Source organism: Piliocolobus tephrosceles, chromosome 17, assembly GCF_002776525.5.
Source record: "Piliocolobus tephrosceles isolate RC106 chromosome 17, ASM277652v3, whole genome shotgun sequence".
NCBI lineage: Eukaryota > Metazoa > Chordata > Mammalia > Primates > Cercopithecidae > Piliocolobus > Piliocolobus tephrosceles.
Window position 1 is genome coordinate 4,737,665 of NC_045450.1, and position 25,264 is coordinate 4,762,928.

At 48.6% G+C, this 25,264-nt stretch overlaps 1 protein-coding gene across 5 annotated transcripts in view; it reads right to left on the bottom strand.

Moving 5' to 3' along the window:
• ANKS3 (ankyrin repeat and sterile alpha motif domain containing 3) overlaps positions 1–25,264 on the bottom strand; it is a 41,189-nt gene that overhangs the window by 2,468 nt on the left and 13,457 nt on the right. For all 5 annotated transcript variants that reach the window (XM_023225858.2, XM_023225857.1, XM_023225855.1 and 2 more), the window contains 6 exons: positions 15,539–15,674; positions 6,383–6,541; positions 3,025–3,165; positions 2,354–2,463; positions 1,932–2,096; positions 39–163 (listed from right to left, as the gene is read on the bottom strand). In XM_023225858.2, the coding sequence (XP_023081626.1) occupies positions 39–163; positions 1,932–2,096; positions 2,354–2,463; positions 3,025–3,165; positions 6,383–6,541; positions 15,539–15,674 (836 nt within the window). The remainder of the gene's footprint in view (positions 1–38; positions 164–1,931; positions 2,097–2,353; positions 2,464–3,024; positions 3,166–6,382; positions 6,542–15,538; positions 15,675–25,264) is intronic.

Consider the following 25,264-nt stretch of genomic DNA (forward strand, 5'->3'; position numbering starts at 1 on the left):
CCCCGGGCTCAGGGCCAGAGCGGCCCTGCTGGACGCACGTGATGCCGATTTCCTTCAGGTCGCTCTCAGTGAGGGTCAGAAAGATGCGGAGGTCCACGTCCTGCTCCTCAAACACCTGCAGGTACTTCAGACACCCGATCTGCTCCAGCAGTGTGGCCAGGTCCTGGCAGGCACAGGGGATGGGTTGGGGGAGGTAGTGGCCGACGACAAAGCAGAGCCATTTTCCTCCGCTTGGAGCCCCACCGCTTCCCCAGGCTTAGCAGCAAGACCGTGCCTGTGTGTGGCCACCAGGCTGTCCCCGCCTACTCTGGTGTCTCAGGCAGGGCAGGAGGGAGCAGGCAGGTGAGTCCTCACACTATGGTCGGCCACCTGGGGACACTGTATGTTCATCACGAGAAACTGGCCTCCTCCTGCCTCACATGCTCAGCTCTGTGAAGGGGCGATGGAGCTGCTGATCCGGACAATGCTTTGTACACAGAGTGCGCCGCTCTCTAATGCTAGAGTCTCAGTGTCGGATGTTCTGATTTCCACTTGTCTAAGCGCAGCTCTTCTCCGAGTTCACCTGTCTGGAGTTCACGGAGCTCCCTGGATGTAAGATCCGTGTTTCTGATCCACCTGAGATGGTCAGGCTGTTTCTTACCCATCGTTTCTGCTTTTCTCTTCTTCTGGAATGCCACTGTGTGGACGCTGTCAGCGTGCTTGAGGGGGTCACAGGTTTGTTCATTTTTTTCACTCTTTCTTTCTGTTCCTCAAGCGAGATGACCTCAGGTGACCTGCGTTCACAAGTTTTCTGATTCTTCTGCCTGCTCAATTCTGCTGTGAGCCCGTCTAGTGATATTTTCATTTTAGTTTACTTTTCAACTCCAGAAATCCTACTTTTGAGAGTTTATTGCTTTTAATGGAGAAACGAATGTTACTCTGCCATTTTCCTCAAGCTGTTTTCTGAAAGAAACATACTTAGGACACTACCCTGACCAGACTCCACTCAGTGTATGTTGAAGGGACCGAGGTGTGCGCCTGCTCACTGAGCCGGGGGCTGCAGGGAGAAGCCGGCATATCAAGGCTCTACTGAACAGCACAGCCGGTGCTTTAACAAATAACCAGCCAGGCCGGGCGTGGCGGCTCACGCATGTAATCCCAGCACTTTGAGAGGCCAAGGCAGGCAGATCACAAGGTCAGGAGCCTGAGACCAGCCTGGCCAACACAGTGAAATCCCATCTCTACTAAAAATACAAAAAATTAGCCGGACATGGTGACACGTGCCTGTAATCCCAGCTACTTGGGAGGCTGAGGCAGGAGAATCACTCGAACCCGGGAGGCAGAGGTTGCAGTGAGCCGAGATTGCGCCACTGCACTCCAGCCCAATGACAGTGCGAGACTCCATCTCAAAGAAAAGAAAACAAATAACCCACCAGAGCTTCCTCTGCCTCTCGTCTCCGTATCTCTTCTGCCCGCACAGGGTAGGAGAACTCAGCAGACACAGGTGAGACAGCTGAGCTGTGAGTCACACCTGTCATCCCTAAGGTAATGCGTGGTCAGAGGGACCACAGCAAGGATGAGGATGGTGGCAGCTGTAACCATCACCAAGCATACACCGTGTGTGGTCCCTGTCTCTGCTTCAACCGCATCTTGTCAGACTCCTGCAGGCAGCTCTGAGCTCAGGTGCGTTTTTCTTCTCCCCAGGCTCAGGGAAGCCAACGCCAGTATGGAAAGCAGGGAGACAGGCCCTTCCAACAAAGCAGGAGCCCTGCAGCTGGGCCCGCCAGCCACGGAGCCGGCTGTGAGCCTGCCGAGCCTAACAGGCCATGGGGACGCCACTGCCATTCTGCTCTCCAAGCAGCGCCTGGCACGTTATATACACAACACATGCCTCATAAGTCACAAAAAGTGCCGTCTCTGAGTGCAACCTCCAGTTTCACAAGCGGTCTTACCTGGGGTCCTGAGTAGGGGGCCCTCTGAGTCTGGGGGCTGGACTCAAGGGGAAAATCTTCCCTGTCAGTCCCAGTGCGGGGAGACCACTGGCTGTCAGGATTCTTGGTCTTCATGTAACTTTTAGCTTGTTTGCGAGCTGAGCTTTTACAGGCGTGGTCCGAGTCCTGCGGTGAGAGCCATGTATCTGAAGGAGCACACGGACTGACTGGAGAGCCTTGGTGAAACCCCCCACCCGCCACACAGGGGCTTCCAGTGCGTTCGCTGTTGTCTGAGAAGCCATGCCCTGGACACGGCACGTCCCAGTGCAGCACACACGTGTAGCACGTGCTTGTTACAGTCGTGCTCATCTTAAAGTACCTGGGGGATGTTAGGCATCCCCGCCAGGGCCCGGCCATGGGAGAACGAGAAAAAGAATCCGCACCTCATTGCTCTCCACAGAAGCTTCGCTGCTCAGCCCCTGGGCTCTGGCCAGGCCCTCGCTGCTGCTGCTGCTCTGGACAGGCTCCAGGTTGGCACAGAAAGCATGTTCCTCTGAGGGCGGGAAGACAGGGCGTCCGCCTGCAGGCCTCACCGAGGTGCTGTGCGTGGGCGTGCCCCGGGCTGAGCCACCCCCGCCAGGGCACTCCTTGGGGCCTGCGGCGGTTGCTTCGTTATGTTTCAAGCTTCCTGTCTGTCCGAAACCCTCCCCTCTATACAGACGGGCAGGGCTTTTTTGTTCACTGATGAATCTCAAGCACCCACGGCAGTGCTGGGCGTACGGTGGGCACTATGTGAGTAGCTGCTGCACGGAGGTGCAGTTATAACACGACAGTCCTACTGGAGCCTGTCCGGAAAGCCTCAGGGGGCTCCCAAGCAAGGAGCTAAACCTGTTGGTGCGGAGTGGCTCCCCCAAGCTGCACGGGGACGCTGGAACAGAAGCTTCTCCCATTCCTCACAAGAACCAGGGCTGCCCACGCCTCCCCCGTGCCTGTCCTCTGCTGGATGGCTGGGCTGTGCCCCAGCACCACGCCCGGGGGATAAGTGGGGATGGGCACACAGGAGCTCCAGGATCTCCTGAGCCGCGGGCTGGACAGGGAATGGGGGTGCACATACCCCGGCTGCTGCTGCTGCTGCTGCTCTCCACGTCCCGCTCGTTGATGGGCGAGGTGACATCCCGGCAGCAGAGGCCCTCTTCTTCCAGGGGGTTCTCACCACTGCTGTTGAAGGTGACATATCCCCGGGGAGGAGCCTGCTCTGTGTACAGAATAGAGCCCATAAGCCCAGGGAACTCCAAAGCAAAGCCGATCCTGATTCCAGATGCCCCCACCGCCTCAGAGGCCAAGGCCCCAGATGGAGGCAGGCGACTTCCCGCTCATGACCTCATCTACTTGCCCCCGTGACCTGGCATGGCTCTATCTGTGGTGTGTGGGTGGAAAAGTCGCTCTGAGGGCCAGTCAGTGGCCCAGACCAGTGCGTGGTGGGGCCAGGGCTGGCAGCCAGGTCAAGCCTGGGCCCTCGCCATTGTACCGAGCAACCTCTTTTTCAAGGGGAAAACGTAGGAAATGGTAAGCTGTATTTACAGATGCCTGACCAGAGAAAACTATACCACTAGTGTTCCTTTTAACAGGAGGTATCTAATGACCTCACACAGACACCCGTCAACCAGGTGTCTTTATGTCCCTATGACCTTTAACCATAGGCTCTTAGCGGGCTCCTCAGGTCAGTCAACACCGGCGAAAAAGAGATCTGGCTGAGCAGGAAGGAAAAAGGCCTTGGGCTAAAAATTAACAGCAATAGTATGAAATTACCTAACTCCACCTGCCTCTAAAACCAAGCAGAAAACGGGGCATGAGGCCGGGCACGGTGGCTCCAGCCTGTAATCCCAGCACTTTGGGAGGCCGAGACGGGCGGACCACAAGGTCAGGAGATCGAGACCATCCTGGCTAACATGGTGAAACCCCGTCTCTACTAAAAACTACAAAAAACTAGCCGGGTGAGGTGGCGGGCGCCTGTAGTCCCAGCTACTCAGGAGGCTGAGGCAGGAGAATGGCGTAAACCCGGGAGGCAGAGCTTGCAGTGAGCCGAGATCCGGCCACTGCACTCCAGTCTGCGCAACAGAGCGAGACTCCGTCTCAAAAAAAAAAAAAAAGGGCATGCATACCAGGCAATTTCACTCCCGTTTTGCCCCTTTATTTACATAAAAAGACTGACTTGACCAGGCACGGTGGCACACGTCTATACTCTCAGCTACTCAGGAGGCTGAGACAGGAGGATCGCTTGAGCTCAGGAATTGGAGGCTGCAGTGAGCTATGATCGTGCCACTGCACCCCAGCCTGGGCTAGAGTGAAACCCTGTCTCAAAAAAGAACCCAAAGGACTGGTTGGTGGGACCATGGTGAACTTACTTTCTTCATTACATATTTTCCTAGTTACCGAGAAGTTTTTACAATCAGCACGTGCTATTTTTCATTGCCCCCTAACATTTTTTTTGTCAGGGTCTTGCTCTGTTATATAGACTGGAATGCAATGGCACCATCATGGCTCACTATAGCGCTGACCTCCTGGGTTCAAGCAATCCTTCCACCTCAGCCTCTCATGTAGCTGGGGCTAGGACTACAGGCATAGGCCATGATATCTAGCTAATTTTCAAAAATTTTTGTAGAGATAGGGTCTTGCTACATTGCCCAGGCTGGTCTCACAACTCCTGGGCCCAAGCAATCTTCCTGCCTTGGCCTCCCAGAGTGCTGGGATTACAGGTATGAGCCACTGCACCTGGCCCCCCAATTTTTTTTTTTTCTTTTTTTTTTTTTGAGACAGAGTCTTGCTTGCACTGTCGCCCAGGCTGGAGTGCAGTGGTGTGATCTTGACTCACTGCAACCTCCGCCTCCCGGCTTCAGGCGATTCTCCTGCCTCAGCCTCCTGGGTAGCTGGGATTACTGGCACATACCACCATGCCTGGCTAATTTTTGTATTTTTAGTAAAGACAGGGTTTCACCATGTTGGCCAGGATGGTGGAGATCTCTAGACTCTTGAGCCACCTGCCTCGGCCTCCCAAAGTGCTGGGATTACAGGCGTGAGCCACCGTGCCCAGCCTCAAATTTCTTAATTACTGGCAAAGAAAATATATGCACGTATAGAAAATTTAAATTTCACAAGGTATGAGAGGAAAAAACAAAAATCCCTTGAAATACCACACCTGAGACCACCGTGATTACTTCTTTGTGGATACATACAAAGAACCGCACACAAGCAGCTTCAGACATGTCTGATTTTGAGAAAGCATCTGTTGTACAGCTATATAAATTAATTACCAACCCAGCCCCAGCATGACAGCCTCCTTCCTGTGCCCACCACACCTCAGGCTGCAGCAGGTGGCAGGGACCCTTTGGAAGGAAGAGACCGTCACACAAAATGACCAGCCCGGTGTCCCAGAGCCAGTGCTCACAGCTCAGCGGACAGGACACAGGCGGGCCCTCATGCTGTGGTGGGGCTGGCCAGCAGCTCGAGAGAGGCCTTCCCACTGGCCCAGTCAGCTCGCCCCTCCCAGGACGATGGAAGAAGGTGGGTCTCCAGCTCCCAACCCAGCACCCAGGCTTGAGAAGACAGAAGTCTGTGCATCTGCTGCTTGTTCCTGGGGTTTTAGAAGGGAATTCAATTACTCGTGTACCCTTGGCTGAAACACTGTCTACTCTCACTTTTCCAAGTCCTGGCCTCTAAGAGGCCTTGTTCCCGAGAGGGACCAGCCCCGAGGCCTGTGAGAGCAGCAGCCTTCGCCTGGCCATGACTGGGTCACAGCCATCAAAGGAAGACAAAACTCACACCTCCAGCTGAGCTCTGGGACAAACCACAGCAGTAGAGAGTAGGCACCAAACCCAGCTCCCGGAAAAACAGCTCCCAGCACTCCCCAAGAGCAAAATGCTCAACAGCCTGGGGCTGGCAGTCTGAGAATCAACTTGAGATCTGAAAAGCCACAGGCTAGGAATCTTCAGTAACAAGTGGGCCCTCTCTCAGGAGGGTCTGAGCACAACTTCACCGCCCTGAGAAAACAGCAGGGCCTGCCCTTGGCCTCCTACCCCAAGCAGCGTACCTGACCCAGCTGCTGTGGGCAGGGCAGGGAAGTGAACTTTACGCTTTGTGTCCTCCCTGCATAAGCCAACCCACCTATGTGATGAATGAAATCTGAGCGGGATACATTTCTGCTGCAGGAGAGAAAGTTCCGTTCCTAAATTTAGGCAATGAAAAGGAAACTCAAGGAGATTAAGCGAAAAACAAGAGCTAGTCCGTGACCGATGCATTTCTATCGGTGGACTCAATCCTGAGTCTCCCTAAGCATGAAAGCGGGGCCACCTGTCCCGCGGCCACCTGAGGTCCAGCGACCCATGTTGCAGGAGCCTAAGAGCTATTCCATTCTCGCCAACACAGAATCTTGGTATGCAGTGAGAAAGAGCCCTGGGGAAACGCAGGCCACTCACCACAGTGAGGCCGTGGGGCTCTGCCGCCCAGGCCAATGCCTGTGATCCTGGCCAGGGCTCGCGGTCCCTCGTGGATGCTGACACCCTTCTTCCGGCACGGCCTCTGTCTCTGAGGAGCAGGGCAGGACTCATCAGAGGAGCTCAGATCTTCGTACTTTTCTGTGGTCACACACCAAGATTAAGATAGTCTGTTCAGTGATGGACTCATGTACTAATCCTTATCGCAAACTGAAAGAAAGTAACTGTCGCCGGTTTTGTTAAATTAAGGAGAAGGGTATCTGCCAGGGCATCACTTTTGAGAAATGCCCTAACAGGCCGGGGCGCTGTTCCAATGGGCCACAGGGAGCTGCAAAGTTAGTGAGGATGGAAAGTTTCATTTTTCTTGAGACAGCATCTCTGTCCCCCGAGCTGAAGTGTAATGGCACGATCCTGGCTCACTGCAACCTCTGCCTCCTGGGTTCAAGCGATTCTCATGCCTCACCCTCCCAAGTAGCTGGGATCACAGGTGCGTGCCACCATGCCCACCTTTTTTTTTTTTAAAGTAGAGACAGGCTTTTGCCATGTTGGCCAGGCTGGTCTCCAACTCCTGACCTCAGGTGATCTGCCTGCCTCGGCCTCCCACAGTGCTGGGAATACAGACGTGAGCCACCACGCCTGGCCAGGAGTTTCATTCTTATCTCTGTCGAGGTTTGCAAAATTGTTCATAAGCCTGTATTGTTCATAATCAGAAATTTTGTTCTAATTTGAATAAATAAAATCCATCTCTTCATTAAAAGATACGGTAATATCAGTCACAACTGCTTTTTCCTAATCCCTTCCTTTGGAGGCAACTTTTTTTTTTTTTTTTTTTTTTTTGAGATGGAGTTTTGCTCTTGTTGCCCAGACTGGAACTTCTGCCTCCTGTGTTCAAGCGATTCTCCTGCCTCAGCCTCCCGAGTAGCTGGGATTACAGGCACACGCCACCGTACCCAGCTAATTTTTGTACTTTAGTGGAGATGGGGTTTTATCATATTAGTAGGCTGGTCTTGAACTCCTGACCTCAGGTGATCTACCCACCTCAGCCTCCCAAAGTGCTGGGATTATAGGCATGAACCACTGTGCCCGGCTAGAAACAACTTATTAAGGAATTCTGTTTTTTCTTTTTTTCTTTATTTTTTTGAGACGAAGTCTTGCTCCACTGCCCAGGCTCGAATGCAATGGCACCATCACGGCTCACTGCAAACTCCACCTCCCGGGTTCACGCCATTCTCCTGCCTCAGGCTCCCGACTAGCTGCGACTACAGGCGCCCGACACCATGCCTGGCTGATTTTGTTTTTGTATTTTTAGTAAAGATGGAGTTTCACCATGTTAGCCAGGCTGGTCTTGATCTCCTGACCTTGAGATCCACCCGCCTTGGCCTCCCAAAGTACTGGGATCACAGGCATGAGCTACCGTGCCTGGCCGCAATTCTGTATTTTCTAAAACATGGCATGTGTTTGCTATGATTATAAAGTGTTTCAAATCACTGCCCAGTCTGAGCTTTCAGAGCTCAACCCAGAGCTTTTACTATTTTGTAGCTTTTCAGTTTTTCATATTTGACTTGTCTAAGGCTCTGATCCGATTCTACTTTTACGAGATACGTGAGTTGGATGCAGGAGGGAATGGTGAGATCTCCTTGTGGAGCTGGTAAGCCGGGACGGAAATGAAGGGAGAGGTCCTTTGTGCTACCATTTTACCACCTGAGCTGTGTTTACTATGAAACAATCCCAAGGCCAGGGAAGGAGCGGGGCTGAGCCTGACCCTGAGAAAGGAGCTGCTCGCTCAAGTGCGAACGGACAGGATCATTCAGCGCAGGCCAGCAAAGAGGGAGCGCTCAGGCCCTGAACATGGGCCACTCTGTTCGTCCCCATGAAGACGCTCAGGCCCTGGCGACTGAGCTAGCCATGTGGACACACAGCCCCTCACACTCAAACATCTACAGAACCCCAAGGAGACTGTGCTTCCATCCAAGCTAAAGGGGAGGGAGCTGTAAGACAAATGCACAAAGGTAGCAATAAGCAAGGGAACGGCAGATGCGTGAATCTCAGCACCCAACACACCCTCAGAGCGGCTTAAAAATAACAGGCAGATGGAAACCACAAAAAAGCCAGAGCTGCAATCCTGCTATCAAAGTGGAAATCAGGGCAAAACGCATTAAATATGACAGAGAAGGACTTTTTTTTTCTTTTTTTTTTGAGACAGAGTTTCCCTCTATACCCAGGCTGGAGTGCAGTGGCACAATATTGGCTCATTGTAACCGCCTCCCGGGTTCAAGTGGTTCTCCTGCCTCAGTCTCCCAAGTAGCTGGGGTTATAGGTATGTGCCACCATGCCTGGCTAATTTTTGCATTTCGAGTAGAAACAGGGTTTCACCATGTTGGCTGGGCTGGTCTCGAACTCCTGACCTCAGGTGATCTGCCCGCCTTGGCCTCCCAAAGTGCTGGGATTACAGGCATGAGCCATGCCCGGCTAGAAGGACATTTCTAATACTGAAAGCCGTAATTCACAGTGACTCTATAACAAGTTATGAAAATCTGTCACCAAAAATGCACCAACTTCCTTCATAAATCAGAAACACACTAATAGGTAATTTTGTAGAAAATGAACTAAAAGTACATAATCCTAAATAAGATACAGATACGCTAAATTGTATACACAGAAAATAGAGAATTCAACTTCTTCTCAAGCAAAACAATGGAACGTTAAAAAATATTGATCAGGGCTGGGCGCGGTGGCTCATGCCTGTAATCCCAGCACTTTGGGAGGCTGAGGTGGGTGGGTCACTTGAGGTCAGGACTTCGAGATCAACCTGGCCAACATGGTGAAACGCTGTCCCTACTAAAAATACAAAAAACAAATCAGCCAGGCGTGGTGGCAGACGCCTGCAATCCCAACTACTCCGGAGACTGAGGCAGGAGAGTCGCTTGAACCTGGGAGGCGGAGGTTGTGGTGAGCCAAGATTGCGCCTGGGCACTCAAGCCTGGGTGACAGAGTGAGACTACATCTGAAAAAATATATATCTATTGATCAGCAGGTGATAAATAAGATGACAAAGAAGTTCTGTCAAGGTAAGAATTATAAACACTCCCTGATCAGACAGACACATTAGAATAAACTTGATCAGAATAACATGAGAAATTAATCACAAGATCAAAAAGGCCCTTCCACCGAGAAATTAACAAAGAAAAACCACAAGACTTCCATTAGACAACTTGTGGGTGAAGGAGAAAATATAAATAAAAATTATAGAATTTCTGAAAAATAATAGGGAAAGTATTAAATACAGAACCCCCAGAATACACTTGAAGCAGCAATCAGCAAAAATTCACAGCCTCTAACATTTAGCAATAAAAGGGAAAAAATGAACATGAAAGAAACTTCCAACTCAAAAAACTAGAACAACAACAAAGTAAGCCAAAGAAAAATAAAAGCAGAAATTAAACCCTCAGTAGGTCTCCTTAATAAATCAAAATCCGATGGGTTTTTCTTGTTTTTCCACTAAACAAAGTACTAGTATTTAACTTAAAAAGAAAAAAAGGAACAAACACAAATATTCAAAATAAGAAGTGAGGCCGAGAGCAGTGGCTAACACCTATAATCTCAGCACTGTGGGAGGCTGAGGTGGGAGGATCACTTGGGCTCAGGAGTTTGAGAGCAGCCTGGGCAACATAGTGAGACACTGTCTCTATTTTTTTTAATATAAGAAATTTTTTAAAATATAAGAAATGAGATCCAGAAATTCCACTACTGGTTATTTATCCTAAAGAAAGAAAATCAGTATACCAAAGAGATGTCTACACCCTCATGTTATTGCAGCACTATTCACAGTAGCCTAGATAGAGAATCAACCGAGTCCATGAGTGGATGAATGAAGGAAGAAGACTTTATATACACAATGGAATGTTATTCAGACATAGAGAATGAAATCAGATCATTTGTGGCAACATGAATAAGCGTGGGAGAGACTATGTTCGGTTAAATGAACCAGACAGAAAAGAAAGACAATTGCCAGCCAGTGTGGTGACTCACACTTGTAATCCCAACACTCTGGGAGGCCAAGGTGAGAGGATCACTTGAGCCCAGGAGTTCCAAACCAAGCTGGTCAGTATAGCAAGACCCCGTCTCTACTAAAAAATAAAAAATTCGCCAGGTGTGGTGGTAGGTGCCTGCAGTCCCGGCTATTCGGGAGGCTGAGATGGGAGGATCACTTGAGCCCAGGAATTGGAGGCTGCAGGAGCCAAGATTATGCCACCACACTCCAGCCTGGGTGACAAAACGAGACCCTGTTTCAAAAACCAAACAACAAAAAAGACTACATGACTACAAGATCTCACCCATTTACAGGATTTTTAAAAGCTCATGTCAAGCATGTAGAGTAAAAGAGTGGATATCAGAGGTTGGGGGTGGGGAGGTAGTGGGAGAGACTGGTCAATAGGTATAAAATTACAGATTGAAGAAAGAAGTTCTGGTGTTCACAGCAGAGTGACTATACGGAACAACAGTGTATACCTCAAAACAGCTACTAGAAGACAGGACTCTAAATGTTCTCACCTCAAAGAAATGATAAATATTTGAGGTGATGGATAAACTAATTACTCTAATTTGATCATTACACAGTGTATACACGTATCAAAACATCACACACTGTACCCCAAAAATATAGAGTTATTTTGTGTCAATTAAAAATGAGATAAATGCCGGGCGCGGTGGCTCACACCTGTAATCCCAGCACTTTGTGAGGCCGAGGCGGGCGGATCACAAGGTCAGGAGATGGAGACCACGGTGAAACCCTGTCTCTACTAAAAATACAAAAAATTAGCCGGGCGCGGTGGTGGGCGCTTGTAGTCCCAGCTACTCAGGAGGCTGAGGCAGGAGAATGGCGTGAACCCGGGAGGTGGAGCTTGCAGTGAGCCGAGATCGCGCCACTGCACTCCAGCCTGGGTGACAGAGCAAGACTCTGTCTCAAAAAGAAAATGAGCTAAATGGGAGGGATTACATTGGGGAGTTATACCTGATATAAATGATGAATTGATGGGTGCTGACGAGTTGATGGGTGCAGCACACCAACATGGCACATGTATACATATGTAACAAACCTGCACGTTATGCACATGTACCCTAGAACTTAAAGTATAATAATAAATAAATAAATAAATAAACAAACAAACAAACAAACAAAAGAAAACGAGCTAAATATTTTCCAGGTCAGGTGCAGTAGCTCATGCCTGTAGTCTCAGCACTTTGGGAGGCTGAGGCGGGTGGATTGCCTGAGTTCAGGACTCTTGAGACCAGCCTGGTCAACATGGCAAAACTACCTCTCTACAAAAAATACAAATGTAAGCTGGGCATGGTAGGGTGCACCTACAGTCCTAGCTACTCGTGGAGCTGAGGTGGAAGGATCGCTTTGCACCTGGGAGGCAGAGGTTGCAGTGGGTCGAGACTGCATTACTGAACGCCAGCCTGGGTGACAAAGAAGACCCTGTCACAAAAAATAAATCAGTATTTTCCATGCTGAAAACAATAGTAATAGTAATGAGAAAATAACCACTGAAACAGAATATTTTATCTTGTTTTATTGTATCTATTTACTTTCTTTGAGATGGAGTCTCGCTCCGTCGCCAAGCTGGAGCACAGTGGCATGATTTTGGCTCCCTGCAATCTCCCTCTCCCGGGTTCAAGTGATTCTCCTACCTCAGCCTCCAGAGTAGCTGGCGCACACCACCACACCGGCTTATTTTTGTATTTTTAGTGGAGATGGGGTTTCACCATGTTGGCCAGGCTGGTCTTGAATTCCTGACCTCAAGTGATCTGCCTGCCTCGGCCTCCCAAAGTGCTGAGATTACAGGCGTAAGCCACTGCACCCAGCCTGAAACAGAATTTTTTTTTTTTTTTTTTTTTGAGGCACAGTTTCACTCTTTTTGCCCAGGCTGGAGTGCAATGGCGCAATCTCAGCTCACCGCAACCTCCGCCTCCCGGGTTCAAGCGATTCTCCTGCCTCAGCCTCCCAAGTAGCTGGGATCACAGGCACGCACCACCACACCCGGCCAATTTTGTATTTTTAGTAGAGAAGGGGCTTCTCCACGTTGAGCAGGCTGGTCTCAAACTCCTGACCTCAGGTGATCCACCCGCCTCAGCCTCCCAAAGTGCTGGGATTACAGGCGTGAGCCCCTGCACCTGGCCCTGAAACAGAATATTTTAAAAGGAGAAAAAAATTGGCCAGGGGCAGTAGCTCACGCCTATAATCCCAGCACTTTGGGAGGCCCAGGCGGGCAGACCACCTGAGGTCGGGAGTTTGAGACCAGCCTGGCCAACATGGAGACACCCCGTCTCTACTAAAAATACAAAAGTATCCGGGCGTAGTAGCACATGCCTGTAATCCCATCTACTCAGGGAGGCTGAGGCAGGAGAATCACTTGAACCCAGGAGGTGGAGGTTGTGGTGAGCCAAGATCAAGCCATTGTGCTCCAGCCTGGGCAACAAGAGCGAAACTCCGCCTTAAAAAAAAAAAAAAAAAAGCTGGACGCAGTGGCTCACACCTGTAATCCCAGCACTATGGGAGGCTGAGGCAGGTGGATCACAAGATCAGGAGATAGAGACCGGCCTGGCTAACACGGCGAAATCCCGTCTCTACTAAAAATACAAAAAAATTAGCTGGGCGAGGTGACGGGCGCCTGTAATCCCAGCTACTCGGGAGGCTGAGGCAGGAGAAGGGCGTGAACCCGGGAGGCGGAGCTTGCGCCACTGCACTCCAGCCTGGGTGACAGAGCGAGACTCCATCTCAAAAAAAAAAAAAAAAAAAAGGAGAAAAAAACGATCTTGTAGACCTCTGCAAATAAAAAAATGATCTTGTAGACCTCTGCAAATAAAAAAATGATCTTGTAAACCTCTGCAAATAAAAAAATGATCTTCTAGACCTCTGCAAATAAAAAATGATCTTCTAGACCTCTGCAAATAAAAAAATGATCTTCTAGACCTCTGCAAATAAAACCTGTTCTCAAGGAACCACCTCATAGCAAGAGACCAGATGGTTTCATGGGAGGATTCTATCAAAACTTCTAAGACCACGTAGCACTAATGCTACATGTATTGTCCTAGAACACAAAAAAGGAAGGAAAACTTCCAAATTATTTTTATGAAGTATAACATTGATACCCGTACCTGATAAAGACAGAACAAAAATAGAAAATTATAGACCACGCCGGAGGCAGTGGCTCACACCTGTAATCCCAGCACTTTGGGAGGCTGAGGCAAGTGGATCACTAGAGGTCAGGAGTTTGAGACCAGTCTGGCCAACGTGGTGAAACCCTGTCTCTACTAAAAATATAAAAATTAGCTGGGTGTAGTGGTGCACGCCTGTGATCCCAGCTACCTGGGAGGCTGAGGCAGGAGAATCGCTTGAACCCAGAAGGCAGAGGTTGCAGTGAGCTGAGATCTTGCCACTGCACTCCAGCCTGGGCAACAGCGCAAGACTCCATTTCAAAACCAAAAAAAAAGAAAAAAGAAAACTATAGACCAATATCATTTATAACTGAGTATCCATAGAAAAATACTAAATATTAATAAACAGAATTCAAAAACACATTAAAATAATACAACCTGTGTGATTTATGCCAAGAATGTAAAGTTGATTCATTATTGCGAGGTTCATGAAGACAATCTACCATATGAAAATTCAGTCGTCTCCAAACATACGGAAACAAAATCCAATAGTTACTCCAGAAAACACCACTCAAGAATAAAAGAACTGATGAATACTTTGTTAATATGCTAAAATAACATATGCCTTCCCTCTCACATAATGAGGCGTTTCCACTAAGATCACGACCAAGGTGAGGAGGCGCACTGTCTCCACCGCGCTGAACAATGGGCTAGAGGTGTCAGCAACTAAACAAAGAACAGCGCAATTCAACAAAGTCAGAGTCACAAGAATCAGCAGGAAGCAGTGTATTCATCGATACTTAAAGATTATATGTTAGTACACCTGTAAAGCCCTGAAGAATCAGTAACAAAACTAACCTGAACAATACAAGAATTCTGTAAGGTAGCAGAATATAAAATTAGTTTGCATGGCCGGGCGCAGTGGCTCACACCGCTAATCCCAGCACCATGGGAGGCCAAGGCTGGTGGATCACCTGAGGTCACGAGTTTGAGACCAGCCTGACCAACATGGAGAAATCCCATCGCTACTAAAAATACAAAAAATTAGCCAAGCATGGCAATGCATGCCTGTAATCCCAGCTACTTTGGAAGCTGAGGCAGGAGAATTGCTTGAACCTGGGAAGCGGAGGTTGCGGTGAGGCGACATTGCGCCACTGCACTCCAGCCTGAGCAACAAGAGCGAAACATCCATCTCAAAAAAAAAAAAAAAAGTTGGCAGAAATCCATTGCCTTCAAATGCACTGACAATATGCAGTTAAATGATATAATGAGACCACTAAAGAACTTATTCACATATCCAACCACCACCTGTTCCCCAAAAACCTATTGAAATAAAAAATAAATAGCACTGAGTAATTAATACCCTGAGATTTGGGAGGAAAAAAGGGATATAATGGTAGGGAAAACCCCATTACAATAGCAAAAAAGATGATCAAACACTTAGGAACAAACTAGTCATGTGCAAAATATAGATGAAGAAAAATTTAAAACCCTCCTGTAAGACCCAAAAGTACACCAGAACAAGAAGACATCCCTTGTTCTTAGACAGGACAACTCAACAACACAAAGATATATTCATTTATACACTGTCACAATCTCAGTAAAAATAGCAATGCTGTTTTTAAGGAGCTAGACAAGTTGATATTCAAGTTCATACAGAAAAATGAGTAAGCCATAGCTCAGGAAACAGTGAAAACAGAAAACTAAGGGGGCCTGCCCCGACTCAGTAGTCAAGCATACTACAGAAAGCCTCTACAGTCACGACAGCCCGGTTCTGTACTACTCTCCATCATAACCATCCTTCTCTCCTGTTAGAGCAGGGGCCTCAACCTTGACATGGAAGCAGCTGGGGGAGGCAAAGCCAAATCTCAGAGGAGAAGGTGGGAGCCGGGGAAGAGGGGGACATCTTTCTCTGCCAGGTCACCTGAAGCTGAAGACAACCAGAGACCCCAGCAGGGCACGGCTGGCAGGTGTGCGTACCTGGGCTCCGATACAGGCTCTTGGGCAGAGAGGGCGAGTGAGTGTCCATCAAGGCCACGATCTTCATGTGTCCGTACTGCTTGGCCAGCATCCGGGCTGTGGCTCCACTGTGGTCTCTCGCATCCACCTTGACTCCCTGCGAATGTCCGTGAAAGGGGGTTAGGAGCCTCTCCATCAAAGTGCCTGCCCTTCCTGGGCTGCTGGCTGGGAAGACAGAAGGGCATATGCTGGTTTCTGACTGCCTCCCTGCATGGGAAACATCACATCTGCATGAGAAAAAGGCAGGCTTGTCTGCATCATAGCCACAAGTTTTGCTCTCACTCTTTTTAGTGACAAGCATGAGGGGGGCTGGGGTTGGGGAGTCATCTCCCAGCTGTGGCAGCTCTCAGCTTCCCACTGCTGCCCGCCACACTCATGACCTCCCTTGCAGGGGGCTGGCAGCCACCATGGGGAGAGCCCAGCCTTCACCTTCTGCGCCTGGGCTGTGTCCCACTCACTTTGCTTGTCTTCGCTCAAAGAAAGCTGCAGACAGCAGTTCACAATGAAAGCAGCCATTTTAACCAGTCAGAATGAAAGCACCATCCTCTGAAGCACAATTCATCACTTTGATCAAAAGCTCTATAATGTATTTACAGGTCTTGTAGCGCAACAATTCCACTTCCATGACTCTAAGGAAATCACCCTAAATACAGAGAAAGCTTTAGTGTGCAAAGGTGTTTGGCACAGGCCGGGTACGGTGGTTCACGCCTGTAATCCCAGCACTTTGGGAGGCCGAGGTGGGCGGATCACAAGGTCAGGAGATGGAAACCATACTGGCCAACATGGTGAAACCCCTTCTACTAAAAATACAAAAAATTAGCTGGCGTGGTGGTGAGTGCCTAAAGTCCCAGCTACTCGGGAGGCTGAGGCAGGAGAATCGCTTGAACCCAGGAAGCAGACAGAGGTTGCAGTGAGCCGAGATCATGCCACTGCACTACTCCAGCCTGACGACAGAGTAAGACTCTGTCTCAAAAAAAAAAAAAAAAAACCGATTGGCATAACATATTCACAATAATGAAAACCTACCTAGAGGCAACTTGAATGCTCAGGGCGAGGAGGAGCCAGTTACGTTATTGCCATAGATGATGAGATTTACAAACAGCTGTATGATAAGTTGAAAAAGGATCACGGCCAAGTGAGGTGGCTCATGCCTGTAATCCTAGTATTTGGGAGGTCAAGGCAGGTGGATCGCTCGAGCTCAGGAGTTGGAGAACAACCTGGGCAATACAGTGCGACCCCACCTCTACAAGAAAAAAAACAAACTATAATCAATACAGCATGTTTTTGGTGTCGCTCTACACTGTAACTGTCCTTCTCTCCTGTTAGACCAGGTAGGCAGGGAAGCCAGAGCCAAATCCCAGAGGAGGAGGTGGGACCCCAGAAAGGGGGAGCAACTTCAATAAAAATGAGCAGGGTATGGCGGCACACACCTGTGGTGCCAGCTACTCAGGAGGCTGAGGCGGGAGGATCCCTTAAGTACCAGAGGTGGATACTGCAGTGAGCTGAGATCGTGCCGCTGCACTCCAGCCTGAGCAATAGGGCAAGACCTTGTCTCAAAAAAAATAAAAAAGGATCATGATACAAAACTACATATACATTACAACTCCTGCAAAATGAGACAAAAAAAAAAAAGTACACAGAAAACAGAGTACACAGAAAACAGTATTGGAAGGTACCATACCCAAAAGGTTGCTATTTTTAAGTTATTTATTATTTTTGATGGAGATTTTTCCAATTTCCAATCTTTTATGTTTTTAAAACGTACTACCATAAGCATGTTTGCTTTTTTTTTTTTTTGAGATAGGATCTTGCTCTGTTGCCCAGGCTGAAGTACAGCGGCGCCTAAGGAAATAATGCAGGACATACACTACAATTTAGAATTTTCACTGCGGCATTCAGCATAGTAAGAATGAGAAAGAGTCTAAAATAAGAGATTAGTAAGCTATGTGAGAGCATATCCAGAAAACAGAGCACCTCCCGCCCACTTACGTGGTGGGTGGGAGTACCTGCAGTGACACAGACTAGGGTGCACAAAACATCATGAAGAGAAAAACGCAGGGCCGGGAGAGGTGGCTCACGCCTGTAATCCCAGCACTTTGGGAGGTCAAAGTGGGTGAAGCACAAGGTCAAGAGTTCGAGACCAGCCTGGCCAACACGGTGAAACCTCGTCTCTACTAAAAATACAAAAAAAAAAATTAGCTGGGCATGGTGGCAAGTGCCTGTAGTCCCAGCTACTCCAAGAGGCTGAGGCAGGAGAATCACTTGAATCCAGGAGGTGGAGGTTGCAGTGAGCCAAAATCACGTCACTGTAGTCCAGCCTGGGCGACAGAGGAAGACTCCACCTCAAAAAAAAAAAAAGAATCACAACCCTTGAGTAGTTTTGCTTCCACCCATATGCAGCTGTCTCTCCCATTAGACCAGGGGGCCTCAACTTTGACCCCCACATGGAGTCAGTAGGGGAGGCAGAGGTGGTCTCTGAGCAGGGATACAGGAAAAAACTGTGTTTTCACAAAGCATAATGAGTTTTACTTTCTAGACTGCCCTCCATCCTACTTTTGACTCTGGTTAAAAATTACCTATGAAACTTTCAGCCTTAAAAAATAATTTATAGGCTGGGCACGGTGGCTCACGCCTATAATCCCAACACTTTGGGGGACCGAGGACGGCAGATCACAGCTCATGAGTTCGAGACCAGCCTGGCCAATGTGGTGAAACCCTGTCTCTACTAAAAAATACAAAAATTAGCCGAGCGTGCTGGTACATGCCTGTAATCCCAGCTACTCAGGAGGCTGAGGGAGGAGAATTGCTTGAATCCAGGAGGCAGAGGTTGCAGTGAGCTGAGATCGTGCCACTGCACTACAGCCTGGGCAAGAGAGTGAGATTCCATCCAAATTAATAATAAATAAATAAATAAATAAATAAATAAGCCGGGCGTGGTGGCTCAAGCCTGTAATCCCAGCACTTTGGGAGGCTGAGACGGGCGGATCACAAGGTCAGGAGATCGAGACCATCCTGGCTAACACGGTGAAACCCCGTCTCTACTAAAAATACAAAAAACTAGCCGGGCGAGGTGGCGGGCGTCTGTAGTCCCAGCTACTCGGGAGGCTGAGGCAGGAGAATGGCGTAAACCTGGGAGGCGGAGCTTGCAGTGAGCTGAGATCCGGCCACTGCACTCCAGCCTGGGCGACAGAGCAAGACTCTGTCTCAAAAAAAAAATAAAAATAAAAATAAATAAATAAATAAATAATTTATAAGCTCGGCACAGTGGCTCAAGCCTGTAATCCCAGTACTTTGGGAGGCTGAGATGGGTGGATCACTTGAGGTCAGGAGTTCAAGACTAGCCTGGCCAACATGGTAAAACCCCATCTCTACTAAAAACACAAAAAGTAGCCAGGCGTGATGGTGCACGTCTGTAGTCCTAGCTACTAAGGAAGCTGAGGAAAGAGAATCACTTGAGCCCAGGAGGTGGAGGTTGCAGTGAGCCAAGATCACGCCACTGCACTCCAGCCTGGGCAACAGACGAAGCAAGACTCTGTCTCAAAAATAAAAAATAAAAATAAAAAATGATTTCTTGGCTGGGCAGAGGCTCACACCTGTAATCCCAGCACTTTGGGAGGCTGAGGTGGGTGGATCATTGGAGGTCAGGAGTTTGAGACCAGCCTGGCCAACAACCAACCTGGTCAGGAGTTTGAGACCAGCCTGTATCTACTAAAAACACAAAAATTAGCTGGGAGTGGTGGCACGCACCTGTAATCCCAGCTACTAGGGAGGCTGAGGCAGGAGAATCACTTGAACATGGGAGGCAGAGATTGCAATGAGCCGCTGCACTCCAGCCTGGGCGACAGAGGGAGACTCCATCTCAAAAAAAAAAAAAAAAAAAAATTCTAGTTTAAGTTTGATAGAATGAACCCTAAGGTTTTAACCAGAATAAAACAGTAGGCTCTTTCCTGTAGGATTTTAACTCGTTATGTATTTTTGGTTTTGTTTTTGAGGCAGAATCTCTCTCTGTGCCCGGGCTGGATTACATTGGCTCACTGCAACCCTGACCTCCGCAGCTCAAGTGATCCTCCCATCTCAGCCTCCCTGGGATTACAGACACACACCATGAGTGGCTAATTTTTCTTTTCTTTTTTTTTTTTTGGAGACAGAGTTTTGCTCTGTCACCCAGGCTGAGGTGCAATGGCACGATCTCAGCTCACTGTAACCTCTGCCTCCCGGGTTCAAGTGATTCTCCTGCCTCAGCCTCCCAAGTAGCTGGGATTACAGGTACCTGCCATCATGCCCAGCTAATGTTTGTACTTTTAGTAGAGATGGGGTTTCACCATGCTGACCAGGTTGGTCTTGAAATCCTGACCTCAGGTGATCCACCTGCCTTGGCATCCCAAAGTGCTGGGATTACAAGCACGAACCAACATGCCCAGCCAATTTTTTTTTTTTTTTTAATGTGGAGACAAAGTCTCACTGTATCGCCCAGACTGGTCTCCAACTCCCAGCCTTAAGCAATCCTCCCATTTTGGCCTCCTAAAGTGCTGGGATTACTGGCATGAGCCACTGTGCCTGACGTGAAAATAAATTTTTATCTACTTATGCTTTAAAAGATTTTTTTCCCTATTTTATAACGTCCATATTACTGAAGAGACACATGATCAAAATTCACTTTAACATGAAGGTGGGATCAGAGAGTTTAGACACCCTGGAACAAGACTATCCAGAAGGCACAAATCAACTTTCTCTTAAAGAGAGAGGCCCACACAGATCCATATCCTCTTCTCCTGACTGAGCTGCAGGGGCTTGGCCCCACTGGCAGAAGGGAAATGGGGGACAAGGAAAGCAGCCACAGCCCTTTCTTCCCCCAGCAAAGAGCACAGGATGCCCAGCCTTGCCCAGTTCTCTACCTCCAGAAACGGAGGCCAGGTCTGGAGGCGCAGGCTGGGACACCGCGTGGGCCCCTCCTCTGGCTCCAGCTGTTCTAATAACTGCGTGGCAGGAAGAATGTGGGAGACAGGAGACTCCTGGCAGGCAAACCACCCGGGCCATCGGGCCACCTGCCGCCAGTCCTGCCCCATCCCACCAAGGCATCACTAACCAACACTTTGATTCTTGATTAAAGTGCTGGAGGAAGAACTCGGTGTTGAGTTCCTGAGTTTGATAATTTTGTGTGACTGGGAAAGAGAACATTTTTGCTTTTAGGAAATACATATTTAGGGGGAAAAGGGCATTATGTCACAATTTACATTTAAATGATTCAAAAAACATATGCATGTTATATATAAAGAGACTGATAAGAAAATGAGGTGAAATGTTGACGTTTGGGGTATCTGGTAAAAGCATGCAAATTATTGGCCAAGCACCGCGGCTCCTGCCTGTAATCCCAGCACTTTGGGAGGCCAAGGTGGGAGGACCACTTGCAGCCAGGAGTTTGAGACCAGCTAGGTGTGGTAGCATGGGCTTGTGGTCTCAGCTACTCAGGAGGCTGAGTTGCAAGTATCCCTTGAACCTGGGAGGTTGAGGCTGCAGCAAGCTATGATCGTGCCACTGCATTCCAGCATAGGCAAACAGAGTGAGACCCTGCCTCAAAAAGAAACAAACATACAAACAAAAATTATAAGAGTACATATGTCTTATGATCTCCTGTTCTACCTTACTTAAAATGACTCTAAACTTACAAGTAGAGGCTCTTTATGGTTCTAGGCTATAGATACTATGATGTGTCTTAAGGAAGCCTAGTTCATGTCAGCAGGATTATCTGTCAAAAGATTATCTGGCTGGGCATGGTGGCTCACATCTGTAACTCCAGCACTTTGGGAGGCCAAGGTGGGAAGATTGCCTGAGGCCAGGAGTTCAAGACCAGCCTGGGCAACATAGTCAGATTTTGTCTCTACAAAAAAAAGTATCCAGGCGTGGTGGTGCGTGCCTGTAGTCCAGCTACTGAGGAGGCTGAGGCAGAAGGATTACCTCAGCCCCGGAGGTCAAGGATGCAATGACCCATGATAAGGCTACTGCACTCTAGTCTGGTGATCGAGAAAAACCCTATATAAAAAAATAAAAATAAAAAAATAATTATTTGCAGAAAAAGAAACCCAAATGGCCACTAAAAAGTATATATTACAGAAACATAAAAAATAAAACATAAATTAAAATTAAGAAATGAAAAGATGCTCAATCTCATCAGAAATCAGAGAAAGGCTAAAATCAAAAGGAGACACTCATTTAACTATGGGAGCCAAAGAAGTCTAACATCCTGGCCAGGCACGGTGGCTCATGCCTGTAATCCCAGCACTTTGGGAGGCCGACGCGGGCAGGTCACGAGGTCAAGAGATTGAGACCATCCTGGCTAACATGGTGAAACCCCGTCTCTATTAAAAATAAAAAAATTAGCCAGGCATGCTGGCGAGCGCCTGTAGTCCCAGCTACTCAGGAGGCTGAGGCAGGAAAATCACTTGAACCTGGGAGGCAGAGGTTGCAGTGAGCCGAGATTGCGCCACTGCACTCCAGCCTGGGTGACAGAGAGACTCCATCTCAAAAAAAAAAGAAGTCTAACACCCTAAGGGGAGGGGTGTGAACCAGGACCACTATGGAAGAAAGCAAGTTCACACTATCCACGACCGACTGACATTCATCCACCTTACACAACAAAGACCCTGCTCTGAAGAACACATCCTAAGCTCCCAAATGAATTCCCACATGTGCTTAAAAAGACATGTAAGAAATGTCAATGGCAGGCCGGGCGCACTGGCTCATGCCTGTATCCCAGCACTTTGAGAGGCCGAAGTGGGTAGATCACTTGAGGTCAGGAGTTCAAGACCATCCTGACGAACATGGTGTAACTCCGTCTCTACTAAAAATACAAAATTAGCCAGGCATGGTGGCACACCCCTGTAATCCCAGCTACTCAGGAGGCTGAGGCGGGAGAATCGCTTGAACCCAGGAGCAGAGGTTGCAGTGAGCCAAGACTGCACTACCGCACTCCAGCCTGGGTGACAGAGTGAGACTCCGTCTCAAAAAAAAAAAAGAAATGTCAACGGCAGCACTGTCAGAAGAGCAAAGTGGAACCCAACTTGAGAGCCCACTAATAAGGGAGAGGATGAAGGTGGCTGAGGCATCCCTCCACACACAGAGCTGTTAAGAGTGCATTTTGCCTGCATGAACCAACATGCTGCTGAATGACACACACAATCTGACATGCTGTTTACACCCATCTTACGAGATTCAAAACAAGTCTACACATGGTGTAAGGATGCACAGTATGTGACAAAAATATAAAATCAGGGACAGGAGAGGTACACACTGGCAGCTGGAGAGTGGTTGCCTCTGGAAAAGGAGGAAGGTGGACAAAATACAAAGGCATATAAAGGGGATTTTGGTTGTGTCCTTTACAAACAAATGGGAGAAGAGCTGAGGCAGATGAGGCAAGAGGTTAACGTGTGTCACATACAGGTACTGGGTTCGTGTGCTTGGCTATCTTACCTCGATACTCTATTGAGTGCTTCACAGTTTAAGATGCATGATTCTTACTGTGGGGGGAGTGGAACATGGCAGTTTGGCAACATCCACATTAAGACTGTACTTACACTTCACCCAAAACTTGTACCTTTAGTACTGGACCATACAGATGTGGTTACACGTTTACAGATACATGTGCAAAGATACTCTGCACAGCGCTGTGCATAATAGCAAATGGTTGGCAATGACCTAATTCTATCTGTAGATTATCGTTAAAGAAACTGATTCGGCCAGGCGCAGTGGCTCACACCTGTAATCCCAGAACTTTGGGAGGCCAAGGCAGGCCAATCACAAGGTCAGGAGATCAACACTATCCTAACATGGTGAAACCTCGTCTCTACTAAAAAGAAAATACAAAAAATTAGCCAGGGGCGGTGGCACATACCTGCAGTCCCAGCTACTCGGGATACTGAGGCAGGAAAACAGCTTGAACCGAGGAGGCAGAGGTTGCAGTGAGCCAAGATCGCGCCACTGCACTCCAGCCTGGGTGACAGAGCAAGACTCCGTCTCAAAAAAAAAAAAAGAAAAACAAAGAAAAACAAAACGAACGAACAAAAACTCTGATTCATCCCTACAGGGAATACCATGCCACCATAAAAAAGAGAGAGAGAAGGGGCTGGGCACGCTGGCTCATGCCTGTAATCCCAGTGCTTTGGGAGACTGAGACAGGTGAACTGCTTGAGCTCAGGAGTTCAAGACCAGCCTGGGCAACATGGCAAAACCCGTCTCTACAAAAAAAAATACAAGGGCCGGGCGCGGTGGCTCAAGCCTGTAATCTCAGCACTTTGGGAGGCCGAGACGGGCGGATCACAAGGTCAGGAGATCGAGACCATCCTGGCTAACCTGGTGAAACCCCGTCTCTACTAAAAAAAAAAAAAAAAAAACTAGCCGGGTGAGGTGGCGGGCGCCTGTGGTCCCAGCTATTCGGGAGGCTGAGGCAGGAGAATGGCGTAAACCCGGGAGGCGGAGCTTGCAGTGAGCTGAGATCCGGCCACTGCACTCCAGCCTGGGCAACAGAGCGAGACTCCGTCTCAAAAAAAAAAAAAAATACAAAAATTGGCTGGGCGTGGTGGCACGCACTTGTAGTCCCAGCTACTTGGGAGGCTGAGGCAGGAGGATCACTTGAGCCCCAAGGCTGCAGTGAGCTGAGACTGCACCACTCCACACCAGCCTGAGTGACATAGCAAGACCCTGTCTATCTGTCTGTCTATCTATCTATCTACTTACTTAGAAATACTTTCACTCTGTCTCCCAGGCTGGAGTGCAGTGGCAACATCTTGGCTCACTGCAACCTCCGCCTCCCAGGTTCAAGTGATTCTCCTGTCTCAGCCTCCCAAGCAGCTAGGATTACAGCGCCTGCCACCTGTATTTTGTATTTTTGTATTTTTAGTAGAGGCGGGTTTCACCATGTTGGCCAGGCTGGTCTCAAACTCCTGACCTAAAGTGATCTGTCTGCCTTGGCCTCCCAAAGTGCTGGGATTACAGGAGTGAGCCACTGTACCTGGCCCCATCTCTTTATACACCAATATAGAACAATCTTCATGATTAAGTTTTTAAAAAAAAATGCAAGATGGGAGCAGCTGCACACGGGGCAGGACCATGCGTGTGTGGGTGTATTCCAGTGTATTCCCAGAGTCGCCCTTGGGGAGGGTGCCAAGGAGACGCAGGCAGGGCGGGGGAGAGGCCTGCGGTGCACCTGCCTTCTGGTCTGCATGTGTACCACGTGCATGTTCTGTCCCAAAATTCTTTGTTAAAAAGAGATACTATGTGAAATTTTCATTATTTAAGAAATTCCCACCAATAAGTGAGAAAAAAACAAACTATCCAGTAGAAAATTGGGCTATAAACATAGACAACTCATAAGAGAAATACGAATGGCCAGCCGGGCGCAGTGGCTCACGCCTGTAATCCCAGCACTTAGGGAGGCCAGAGCAGGCAGATCATGAGGTCAGGAGATTGAGACCATCCTAACTAACATGGTGAAACCCTGTCTCTACTAAGAACACAAAAAATTAGCTGGGCATGGTGGCAGGCGCCTGTAGTCCCAGTTACTTGGGAGGCTGAGGCAGGAGAATTGCTTGAACCTGGAAGGCGGAGGTTGCAGTGAGCCAAGATAGCGCCACTGCACTCCAGTCTGGGTGACAGTGAGACGCCATCTCTTTTTTTTTTTTTTTTTTTTTTTTT